The 12,498-nt window shown below is 38.1% G+C and overlaps 1 protein-coding gene across 11 annotated transcripts in view; it reads left to right on the top strand.

Moving 5' to 3' along the window:
- INO80D (INO80 complex subunit D) overlaps positions 1-12,498 on the top strand; it is a 70,600-nt gene that overhangs the window by 45,197 nt on the left and 12,905 nt on the right. For all 11 annotated transcript variants that reach the window (XM_070770643.1, XM_070770663.1, XM_070770682.1 and 8 more), the window contains 4 exons: positions 2,276-2,385; positions 3,842-3,975; positions 10,895-11,112; positions 11,829-11,986. In XM_070770643.1, coding sequence (XP_070626744.1) covers positions 2,276-2,385; positions 3,842-3,975; positions 10,895-11,112; positions 11,829-11,986 — 620 coding nt within the window. The remainder of the gene's footprint in view (positions 1-2,275; positions 2,386-3,841; positions 3,976-10,894; positions 11,113-11,828; positions 11,987-12,498) is intronic.

The raw sequence follows: 12,498 nt of genomic DNA, 5'->3' as shown, positions 1-12,498 counted from the left end.
TGTGACATATAAAGAGACTATACTGTGAGTTTGGGACAATTTGCTATCTGTATGGAAACTGTACTTACCTATGATTTTTAACTGGCAGAATCAACCCCTTTTTATCATCTCCCAAACCACCTTTAGTGATGTTTTTCAGAAAATTCCATGATAACCAAGTGTTACAAAACAGACACCAAGATGAACTCAAATTACAGATCTCAAATTTATGTGATATCATTTGCTTATGTCCCCCATGATTAATAAAATGCTTTATTGCTCACTGCATTGCTGATAATTATATGCCAGTGTGCTCTAATCATTCCTTGGTGATTAGTTCCTTACTCCTTTACATTATATATAAGGTCTTCAAAAATCAACTCAGTTAACTAACTTCCTCTGTATGTAATATTTTTGTTATCAGAGGCCTAATTCCACAGAAAACATTTAAAAAGTTGCTGTTAAATATTTTAGAAATTGAAACTATAATGGCTACCTTCTAATAGGTATTTTTAAAATATGGTTTAGATATAAACTTCATTTCAGTTCAGTTCAGTCACTCAGTCGTGTCCGACTCTTTGCGACCGAATCGCAGCATGCCAGGCCTCCCTGTCCATCACAAACTCCTGGAATATTCTTTATCTAGTAACTTTGTCATTTATGGGTGAGCATGTAGAATAAACCATTGAAAGAGCTTAAAATTTATAAACCTGAGTCTCAATATCTTATAGCCCACAGTTCTGCAGAGAGATAGTATTGTTTGTATGGAATCTTCTTTTTTAACAGAGGATCCAGTAGAGCATACAAACTGGAAGCCCACAGTAAATATTTTCATGTTAACAGCATCAAAACCTTTGTTTCGTTGGGATTATTCTCTATGGGGATATTGAAATCCTAACTTTGGGTTTATTTTAAGAGATAGATTGGTGAGTTAGAACATAATGATGATTCTAAAATCGAAGCCAATGGTTTACTTTGAAGTTTAGGATAAAGTAAGTGAGGGCTGTGTTGTAACACGAGGCCTGGCAGATGGTTGAGTAAATTACTAAAGAGTTCAAGGAAAGTTACCCATTCAAATTGGAGAGCTACCTTCTATTTAAATCTCAACCAAGAGAAATTGGGCTTAGCTGCCAAAATAGTAAAGCTTCAGTTTTTGGAAATTGTGAGCTTAATGACCTACTTCCTCACTCGTGATCCTGACAAACCTAGCAGAACTCTTAATTAAAGCCCTTCTAAGGCAGCACCTTTTAGCATTCAGTATATGAAAGTTACAATTGTAATAGAAATATTTGATGTAACTTAGATTCTATATGACCTTTTCTAATTAATGTAAATCATCTCACTTAAATCCTTAGAATGATACTAGAAACAAACAATTGAAAAGATTTTTCAATTTTTGATGCCTGACTTGTGACTCAGTGCACCAAGTAGATTCTTTTTCCATACTCAGGCACGTGTGAAGGCCTAAGAGTTTATGACATTTGATAGAATTACATAGGTAGCATAGTTTTTATACTTCCAAGAATTAATTTTTTTTTAAATTTAATGTTTGTATAAAACTATGGAAGGATTACAAACTAATAAAATGAACACATATTAATTAATAGAGCCGAGTGGAAGCTGGCAAATTGAGACAGGGGTGGAAAGGAGATTCTTCATTGCTTAGCTTTCTGTTCTGCATCCCATTCCTCATGTATTAGGTTCATTATTTTGCAGGTGTATTGTTTAGAAGCTTTCTGAGGCCAAAATCTAACAATGTTGATAATAGTGGTGACTGACAACCATTGATTCTTTACTGTGTACCATACTCTATACTCTACGTGGTGTTTTAGATGTGTTACGTCTTTTGATGCTTGCCTGTCAGCTAGAGGACTCTTATCTCCACTCCACAGGTGAGGAAGTTGAGACTTAACCAAGGCTAAGTAACTTGCCCAAGATCACAGAGCTAGTAAGAGGCAGAGCCAAAATTCAGAACCAGGTCTGTCTGATCTAGTCTCATGGTCTTCACTATTTTCTACTGCTTCCTTGTGAAGTAAAAGAAACCAAAATATCACTTAAAAAAAAAAAAAAACAACCCCAAAATAGATAGACATAGCTGAGGCCAAATTATAATGTAATTATTTGTTTTGTCAGTTGGAGAAATATTAGAACTGGTCATTGTAATTCATACTTGCATATTAATTAATGAATCTAGGTAGTTAAAAGTGTGAATGTTATAAAATAGTAACATTATTTGAACAATTGTGCTAGATTCTTAAAGCATTTAAAAAATTCTTACTGTGTTTTCATTCCTTAGCGTAAGTCGGACCACGTTGAAGGAGATGGAAGCGGCAGCATGCAGTGGGACTGTGAAGGGCGAACAGTGCACCAACAAAGCCCTTCCATTCACCAGACATTGCTTCCAGCGTATCCTCCTGACTTAACTGAGTGCACATTGAAAAGTACTGGCTCGTTGGGTGATATATTTCATTCTTAGGCCAAGTGAATAATTCTTGAAATCATAGCTATTTAGTATTTAAAATAGTTTTTATATTACTTCTGATTTTCTTGGTGTTTACTCAAAGTTTCTTGCATTTGTTTTGCTCTAAAACTGAAGAGCTTTTTTTTCCTGCTTATGTCATTATAGTTCTGTATTCAACAATTATATCGAAATGGGCAAAATGGACAGCAAGTAGTAGGTTCTTCCAATGGCTGTCATTTAAATAAAATTTTTTTAAAATAAGATTCTGGTCCTTCCAGTAGTTGTAGGTAGTTTGTAAGAGATAACCATGACACCCATTGACAGGAAAATAAAATCCCATTATTCAAAAACTGTCTTTAGTCTTCCAAGAAAGTTATACAGTTTTATAGTTTGTTTTTTTTTTTTCCCACCGTGGGATTAATTTGCTCTTTTTATTGAGTACATGGCTGATCTGAAATGTATGAAAGATAACAAACATCAGTAACTAGGAAAGAAGATATCCTAAGAAAGCATATACATGAGGAAAACCTATGTTAAGGAACTTCAGGGTGATCATGAAATCTTATTACTTTCACTTCTATTAAACATTTAAAGTTGAGTAGGATTTTAAAAATTAATATAGTAGCAATTACTTTTCTTTACTCTTTCCTTCCTTTCTCTTGGTATTGTATTTTCACAGCTTTTTCAGCAACAGTTTCTATGCAGTAAAGGTTTTTTTCCTGTATGCTTAATTGTAAAAGCATAAAGGAATAAATGAAAGATATTCCCTTAATAGATATAAAGTATAAATAGATATAAATACAAAAGATATATACTTTATATCTATTATATGGAAATGTAGTTAGTGGCTTAAAAATGATGATGACAAAAAGCTGATGTTCCACTTTTAATAGTATAGTTTTAACTTTAATATTTCATAAGTTAGAAGTTTGAGTTTGGTATTGGAAATGTGAAATGAAAAATTCAAATATGGATAGATGAGTTTTTTTGTAATTAAATCTTTAACTGTTTATTCTTTATTAGTATCTTAGGCAGAAATTTTCCTTAAAAGAAAGTTTTGTTTTTGTTTAAACCATCATAGTGTAACTTTTAGGAGTTAGTGTGTTAGGAAGGAAATGACCCTGCTTCTCTAAATAACAGAAATCAGAATAGCCATAAGAGAGACTCATGTTAGGAGCTCATTAGCAAAATAGACTCCTTTAAAAGTATCTTCTGATAATTGAAGATGATAAATTCAACTGTTACCATTTTCTATAATAGTAGTTGGGTTGGTTCTTTAGCTTTTGTAGAAAACAAAATTTATATTACTAAGCACAAGTAACTGAAGAAATAAATTTTATATAGAAATTGAAAATTTTAATTGTTTCAGTGTATTTTATTCTTAACTTAAAAAAACCCCAGATATCCTCTTAAACCGCTCTCAGCAACTCTTCTCAAGTTGCACAGCCAAGTTCGCAGATGGACAGCAGTGTTCTGTGCCCGTCTTTGACATTACACACCAGACACCTCTGTGTGAAGAACATGCCAAAAAAATGGTAAGTTCAGATTTTATTTTCTGCAACAGAGGCTTTCAAGGTTTTGGTTTTTTTTTTTTCATATTGGTATTTTAAAATTTTTATTGAAATATATTTGACTTAAGATGTGTTGATTTTTTTTTTCTCTATAGTAAAGTGACTCTGTTATACATGTATATACTAACATTTTGAGGCTTTAAATGGTTTGATAGCTATCCATAGTAGGAAATGTTTTGTGACTTGGTACAAACTATGTGTGTATATATGTTACTGAAACAAGTTTTGTGAAGCTCTTTTAGTTCTTCATATTTTGTAGTCTGTTTTATTTCACTAAAAAAAAATGTTGATAATAAGCTACTGATTAATTTTATACTCTCATTACAAAAGAAACTAGAAAATAGTAGTTACTTAGATATGGTCATTTTGCTTATTATCTATACCTAGTCCATACTTCTTCTTAAGATACATTTTCTTATACTTAGGCAGATTTTCCAAGATCTTTCTTGCCTCATTTCTCTAGGTTTTTGCTTTACTTGTGTATAACTCTGTGAATGTCTTGCTTATCTGGTGAAATTTCAGCCAAAAGCCAAACCCTATTATAATCCCATTGAATCTAATTATTGCTTTAGTTAGTGCTGGTAGCATAAGCCCTAATTAATGCAGAATAATTGAGAGGAGAGACAAGTCTGAATCGGTGAACTGTCTGAATTATATAATCACTTAAGATAAAGGCAGTTCCCCATGAGACCACTCCTGAGTTCTGCTGTTTGCAAAGTATTGTGCTGGGTACCTGTGTGCTAAAAAACTGAGTAAGACAGCTCTTACTTGCTATGAGCATATTTCAGTGTGGGCCATTGGACAGGACTTAGTATTGTAACACCGTGGTCCTGGCATGGCCACTAGCTAAGTGCATATGGAGGACTTTTTGGATCTCATTCTTTTTAGACCTCAGTTGTCATATATTAAGTTTAATGGCTGCTGCTTCCTGAACGTCTTTTGGTTTTTAGATTTCCATTATTGACCATATATTTTGAAATGTTGTATATTAAAACTACACATACAAATGTTGAGTAATTATTGTAACATTTAAAATAAAGACATTTTTGTTAGCTCGTTGAGGCTTTATCATGGTTAAAGAATGACTTCCATATGTTTTTTGAACCACTTTTGAGGACCTTCATTGGTGGTCTCATGGACCCTTGGTAACATAGGCTCTGTAGCTTTCAAACCACTGACGTAAATGATCACCATTCTAGCATACTTCTAATAAGACTAGGAGAATATTGTTAAATAGCGGGGGTCTGTACTTCAGGATCTGCTTTATTGATTCAGTGAGTTGATCAGTATAACAATTATGTGACTACTTTTAAAGAAATTGAAAGCAGTTTATTCTTTTCAGCTGGTTAAATATTCTACTTAGACAAATTCAGCTGGGCAAACATAAGGTTGAATTAGTATAATAAACTTAGTCATAAAATAATATTTATTATATAATAAAAAATATAGTGTAAATAAATTTATATTGATCAGGTTTTTAAAAGCTATTTTCAATGCAAAGTTTTTACAGTGATACAAATGATACAAATGGTTTTCTCTCTGGAGGCAGTTGTAGAATCTGACACGGGTTTGAGCTATTTTTAGGTGAAAAATTACATAAGAGAGTATAGCAACACATGTATTCCATCAGTGCACCAGTGAGAGACTCAATGGTAAAAACTATGCTGATCTCATGGCTCTACTTTCCAACTATATGCCATCATTTTTCCCTGCTGCTGCTGCTGCTAAGTTGCTTCAGTCATGTCCAACTCTGTGCGACCCCATAGATGGCAGCACACCGGGCTCCCCCATCCCTGGGATTCTCCAGGCAAGAACACTGGAGTGGGTTGCCATTTCATTCTTCCCTACATTATTGTAATAGTCTCCTAATTAGGCTCCCTTCCTCGTGCCATGCCTCCTGCACCCACATGAGGTGCTTGCATATCAGCCAGTGTAGACCGTGTGCACGGGTCCCACTGTCTTTGAATTACGTATAATAAAGTTCTCTCTTTTCATTGTACAGTTCTGTGAATGTTGACAGTGCATACAGTTGCATAAACACCACCATAATCAAGATACACAATAGTTCATCACCCCCTCAAAAGTCTCTAGTGCTGCCCTTTGTAGTCAGCCTTTTTTTATCCCCACTGATCTACTTCTGTCTCTGTTTACATTTTCCAGTGTCTTATAAATGGAATCGTTGAGTATGTAGTCTTTAGAGCAGGCCTTTCAGAATATAGATCTGATCGTTTTAGTTCCCTGCTCAAAACCCTTCCATTGGCTTTACATCACATCTAGAATCCAGTTCAAAATTCTTAATTGTGCCTGTGAGGCACTTCCTCATCTGGCCCTAGAAACCTCTCCAGCTTCATCTTACACCATCTCCTCACCCTCCAGCAACACTGGCCTTCTTGCTCTTTCTTAAACACTTTACATATGCTTCCATCTCGAGAAGGGTGTGGCAACCCACTCCAGTCTTCATGCCTCCTCTTGCCATGGCAGAGGAGCCTGGCAGGCTACAGTCCGTGGGGGTCTCAAAGAGTCAGACATGACTGAGCAACTAAGCACAGCACAGCACAGCATGCTCCCATCTCAGGGGCTTTGTACTTGTTTTTGTCTTTTCCTGGAATGTTCTTTCCCCAAATTCTCCATGTCTCACTCCTTCTTCATATCATTCAGGTTTCTGATCAAATGTCAGTTCATTTCCACCTCCCCTCTACCCTGCCACTTTTTATGCTCATTTATTGTTGTTCAGTCACTAAATCGTGTCTGACTCTTTTGTGACCTCATGGACTATATATATAGCCCACCAGGCTCCTCTGTCCGTGGGATTTCTCAGGCAAGAATGAATGAAAGAAAGTGAAAGTCCCTTAGTCATGTCTGACACTTTGCGACCCCGTGGACTATACAGTCCATGGAATTCTCCAGGCCAGAATACTGGAGTGGGTAGCCTTTCCCTTCTCCAGGGATTCTTCCCAACCCAGGGATTGAACCCAGGTCTCCCACATTGTAGGTGGATTCTTTACCAGCTGAGTCATAGGGGAGGCCCAAGAATACTAGAGTGGGTAGCCTATCCCTTCTCCAGTGGATCTTCCCGACCCAGGAATCGAACCGGAGTCTCCTGCATTGCAGGCAGATTCTTTACCAACTGAGCTATCAGGAAAGTCCAGGCAAGAATACTGGAATAGATTGCCATTTCCTTCACCAGGGGATCTCACCAAACCAGGGATCAAACCCAAGTCTCCTGCATTGGCAGGCAGTTCCTTTACCACTGGGCCACCAGGGAATCTTCATACTCTACCTATTTTCCTTCCTAACATTTGTATTTACCTAATGTTGTCATGTATGGATGTGAGAGTTGGACTGTGAAGAAAGCTGAGTGCTGAAGAATTGATGCTTTTGAACTGTGGTGTTGGAGAAGACTCTTGAGAGTCCTTTTGACTGCAAGGAGATCCAACCAGTCCATTCTGAAGGAGATCAGCCCTGGGATTTCTTTGGAAGGAATGATGCTGAAGCTGAAACTCCAATACTTTGGCCACCTCATGCGAAGAGTTGACTCATTGGAAAAAACTCTGATGCTGGGAGGGATTGGGGGCAGGAGGAGAAGGGAATGACAGAGGATGAGATGGCTGGATGGCATCACCAACTCTATGGACGTGAGTTTGAGTGAACTCCAGGAGTTGGTGATGGACAGGGAGGCCTGGCGTGCTGCAATTCATGGGGTCGCAAAGAGTCGGACACGACTGAGCGACTGAACTGAACTGAATGTTATTTATTAATTTATTTGTTTATTTTCTGAATCCCCCTACTAGAATGTAAACTTCACAAAGGCAGGAACGTTGTTTGTTCATTGCTCTATCTGCAGTGCTTGGAGCAAAGATACTCCATAAGTAATTGTTGAATAATTGATTGGTAGGTACATGGCTTGTGGGGTAGGGGCAGATTCTGAACTAGACTCAGCCACTGGATAGGACAGCCATTGGTAGAAGAGACTCAAGCTGTACGAGGTCCAGGCTGGCAGACAGAACATGGTATTCAACAGGAATGAACTTGTAGAACAGAGGGTAAGGTATTAAATGGGTTGTTGTCCTGCAGAGAAATATTAATAGAAGGGGACAGTTGAGAATGCTGGGAGTGAACAGTGTTCGTAGATAGCGTAGGTAAAGGAACAGTTGGCTTTAGGAACACCTCCAGGACACAGGTTCTGGGCTTTCTGGAGGAGCCAAGTTAAGGGGATAGCAAGAGCCAGACGGGGCCTTGGTCACGGGCGGTTCTATGTGGAGTGTTGCCAGGATACACAGCATAAGCTTAGAAGAGTAAGGAAGAAGCCTAGACCAGAACTAGTAGGGCTTACATATTTTTAACTAGAGCTCTCTGACTTCCTCATATTCAAGATCCACGCTGGTCCTAGAGGGAGATCCTGGAGTACATGCCAGCTCCTGGTGGGGACTGGCAGCTGCTTATTCACTGCATAGTGGGCATAAAAAATGTAGACATCAAGTGTTGAACCAAAAGGAATTACAGAGCCTGGAAAGCACCCCGTCTTCTGTTGTTTTCTAAATTTGTTTGCGACTTTTGAGTTTGTAATAGTGTTTGGATTCAGGTGTTTGGCTGGGATTAACCTTCTTTTAGATTTCTTGGATTTATGCTTAATTTTATTCTTTCTTGGTATGTTTGTTGCTACTGATATTTATTAGTCTTCAGATCTTTTAATGTATTTGGTTATAAAAGTTATTACTGAATTCATCAACTCAAAGGTGACATCAATCATAGAAACCACAATTATTTTATATACCATCCAGATGGAAAAAATGTTGCACAGTGCATTTCTTATCACTTAAATTTTTTGTTTTATACTTATCAAAATAGCTTTTTTAGACTTAGACATAAATATTTTTATCTTCTATTTCACCCCTGATTTCAGCTAATTCTTGATGTGTGAAAGGCAGTATATAACATCTGCTATACCACAGCTTTGTTCTCTTTGTGATTATTTCCCTTTCTCATTTGGTTGTTGCTTTGCAAAAAAAAAGGTAGAGGTGGGGATTGTGGTCAGTTCTTTAATAATGAATATTTGCTTCGCTAAAAACAATTTTCTGCCTTGCTTCTTTCTGTGCCTTTCTGCACACCCATGTTTTTCCTCTACATGTAAAACCAACAATGTGCAAACCTCAGTTCAAACAAAGAGAGTACAGAGAGCTATGACCAACTTTGAACATGTAGGCAGCAGCAACTATAATGACCTGGCTGACAGAGATAATAATATGCCATTATTGTAAAATGCTCCCCAACTGTAGTGATAGTAAAATGTGCATCTGGGAATTGATGAAGTACCGTATTCAGATTTAAGGGTACTAGCTGAAGAAAGCTAGTTATATTGCAAGCTTCTTGTTTTTGCTGGTTCTTCCTTTCCCTCCTCACTTAACTGCAGCAGTTTTATAAAGCTGTGTCCCCACTGTCTCCTCTCTTTACCTTGTCACCGTGGTCCATGTGAATTATTTGAAGGACTTCCACTGTGTTCAACTTCCGAGTCTACGCCTCCATGCCTTTCTTGCATCCTGTGCACCAGATACAATTTTCTCCTGCCCACCCTGGTCATCTTCACACCTCAAACAGTATGTGAGCCCAGCTGAATTCCTTAACTCTGATTCTGTTTATTCTGCTGTGCTCTGTATCCCACAAACGGCACCCTCACCTAACAATCACCTCAACTAGGAACTCTAGAAACACTTGAGAGTTTTATATTCCCCTCATCCGCACCACAGCCACGCAGCTGTCATATCTTGAGAATTCTCTCTCAGCAAGCCCTTGCTTTTCTGTTCTTGCTCACTTCGCCCTCAGCTGTTTATCTTCTAATATCTGTTGAAATCGCCCTGTGATTGGAATTTTTGCCTTCACTCACTTGCCCCTTCTCTTTATTCATTTACATTGTTTCTACCAGGTTAGTTAATCCTGTTACTAGTATTCCCATTATTTTTTGGCTGTGCTGGGTCTTCGTTGCCGCACAGTCTTTGTTGTAGAGAGCAGGGTACGCTCTTGTGGTGCACGGGCTCTAACACATGGGCTTCAGTGTTTGCAGCTCGCAGGTTCTAGAGTGCGGGTCGGTAGTTGTGGCATACAGGCTTAGCTGTGCTCCTCAGCATGTGGGATATTCCCAGACCAGGGATCGAACCAACGTCTCCAGAATTGGCAGGCGGGTTTTTATCCACTGTACCATCAGGGAAGTCCAGTTAATCCTTTTAAAACATCTGCTGTCATCAAAAATCATTCCCCATTGCCTATAAAATAAAGTTTAAAATTCTGAACAGAGTATTCAGAGTCATACAGGATCTGGTGCCAGACTTCCTTACAGCTGACTTTTATATTTGACCCTCCATCATATCCTCAAGCAACAGGCCATACCCAGTTATTTGCTGTCCTTTTTGTCTCATTTGTGCTATTTCCTTTAGCTTAGAGTGGTCTTCCCCCTTATCCCAGCAACTGAAAGTCCTGTTGATGCTTTAATCCCACATAACTACAAGTAATGAATTTTCCATTTGCATACCCTTAGACAGTATTTATATCATCACCACCCAGTTTTTCCTATAGTATTTATGTATACTCATGTTCATGTTTTTCCCATGGGATACCAAGTAAGTTCCTCTGGAGCTCAAATCAAGTTTTATTCAGTTCTTTTATACTACAGCACCTGTGACAATGCCTTTAAGTGTGGAATGAGCTTTATGTATATATTGAATTGATGTGAATTAAATTTTAAAATGAATTTCATATTCATGTAATTATTGTTATACATAGTTTGTGGCACTGTATAAAATAATAAGAAACATAAGTATTTTTTTCAGATAGCAGTTTGCTTTTTCCCGAATAATCTGAGTTTAAAAATACACGTTTATTCATTCCAAAGGATAATTTCTTGAGAGGAGATAGCTCCCGTAAAGTTCAGCACCAGCAGCAGAGGAAACCCAGGAAAAAAACCAAGCCTCCTGCACTTACCAAAAAACACAAGAAGAAGAGAAGGCGTGGACCTCGTCGACCCCAGAAGCCCATCCCCCCTGCAGTCCCCCAGGGGAACCTCAGCATGCCCACCAGCGTCTCACTGCCAGTGGAAGCCTCCCGCATTCGGTCAGTGGCTGTGCCAGGACTCACGTCTCCTTTACGTGCTCTGATTGTTCTCAGAACATCGGCTTCCTTTCCTGTTGGAAGTAGGCTAAAGGCACCCTGTGGTGTATCAGCTTAGACTCTGTAGTTTCTAGTAGGATTTTTACCAGATACCTGATGGGTTTAGATCTAAAGTAAAGTTTTCGATTAAAATCCAAGGGAGCAGATGCTGATATTGGGAATTTAATTGTCTCTTCTCAGATTTTTCTGTTTCAACAGAAATTGCATATATGTTCCAACAGAAACGTGATGCATTATTAATTTTGACAGGGGTAAGCATTTTGACCCGATGAATGATGCTTCTGTTTCAGCTGCAAATTTCAGTTTTACCTCTTTCATCTTTGTTTAAAAATTACTTTGGCCAGATTAAAAACTCTACCGGAAAGTAGTAAGACACACTTGATAGACCAGATTGTAATTCGTTCTACTAGTACACCAAATTGCAATTCATTCTACTAATTTGCAGTAAAAATAGTATCTCAAAATGGTTTCCTTCTCTTAATACATGGGTGAAAATTTGCAGAAATATGTGAGCGCATATGGTGAGGTCTGCCGTTCTGGTTTCAGATCTTAAAGTAGGCAAGGAGATTATTTTGAGTTAGGGTTTTCCATTTCTGCTTCTGGTGACTTGGTGGGAAGGTAAAGTGGGGGTGGTGGGCCAACCGTGTCATCTTCCCCAGGAGCCCGTCCACACCGGAGCTGAGCGCTGATGAGTTGCCGGATGACATTGCCAATGAGATCACCGACATTCCACACGACTTGGAATTGAACCAGGAGGACTTCTCTGACGTCCTTCCGCGGCTACCTGATGACTTACAAGATTTCGATTTTTTTGAAGGTACGGTCAGTATTATAGATTCAAGAAAACTGGTTTCTCAAATGAATTTTTTTTTTTAAAGGGAAATAGTTTTTTTTTTAATATGTTCAAAGTATTCCTCCTCACATGTAATATGGACAGAAAATATAAAGTGCTAAAGCTATTTTATTCTCTTTAGAAGGAGTACATTTTTAAAAAAATGATAATATAGGTTTAGTAAATCAGTAGGTTTGATAGCTAGGTTTATAACTTTATTCCTTTAAAATGAGTGGTGGTGTTGGTTGTGGTGGTGGTGGTTTAGTCGCTAAATTGACTCTGACTCTTGCAACCCCCTGGACTGTAGCCCACCAGGCTTCTCTGTCCATGGAATTCTCCAGGCAAGAATACTGAAGTGTATTGCCATTCCCTTCTTCAAGGGATCTTTCCGACCCAGGGATTGAACCCAGGTCTCCTGCATTGCGACTGAGCCACAAGGGAAGCCCCCAAATCAGTAATTTTAGTTTATTTATTTTCTAACCTTTTCTTTTTGACTA

Source organism: Bos indicus, chromosome 2 (genome assembly GCF_029378745.1).
Source record: "Bos indicus isolate NIAB-ARS_2022 breed Sahiwal x Tharparkar chromosome 2, NIAB-ARS_B.indTharparkar_mat_pri_1.0, whole genome shotgun sequence".
Lineage (NCBI taxonomy): Eukaryota > Metazoa > Chordata > Mammalia > Artiodactyla > Bovidae > Bos > Bos indicus.
The sequence above is the reverse complement of the archived record's forward strand: the minus strand, read 5'-3'. Positions and strand labels throughout refer to the sequence as shown.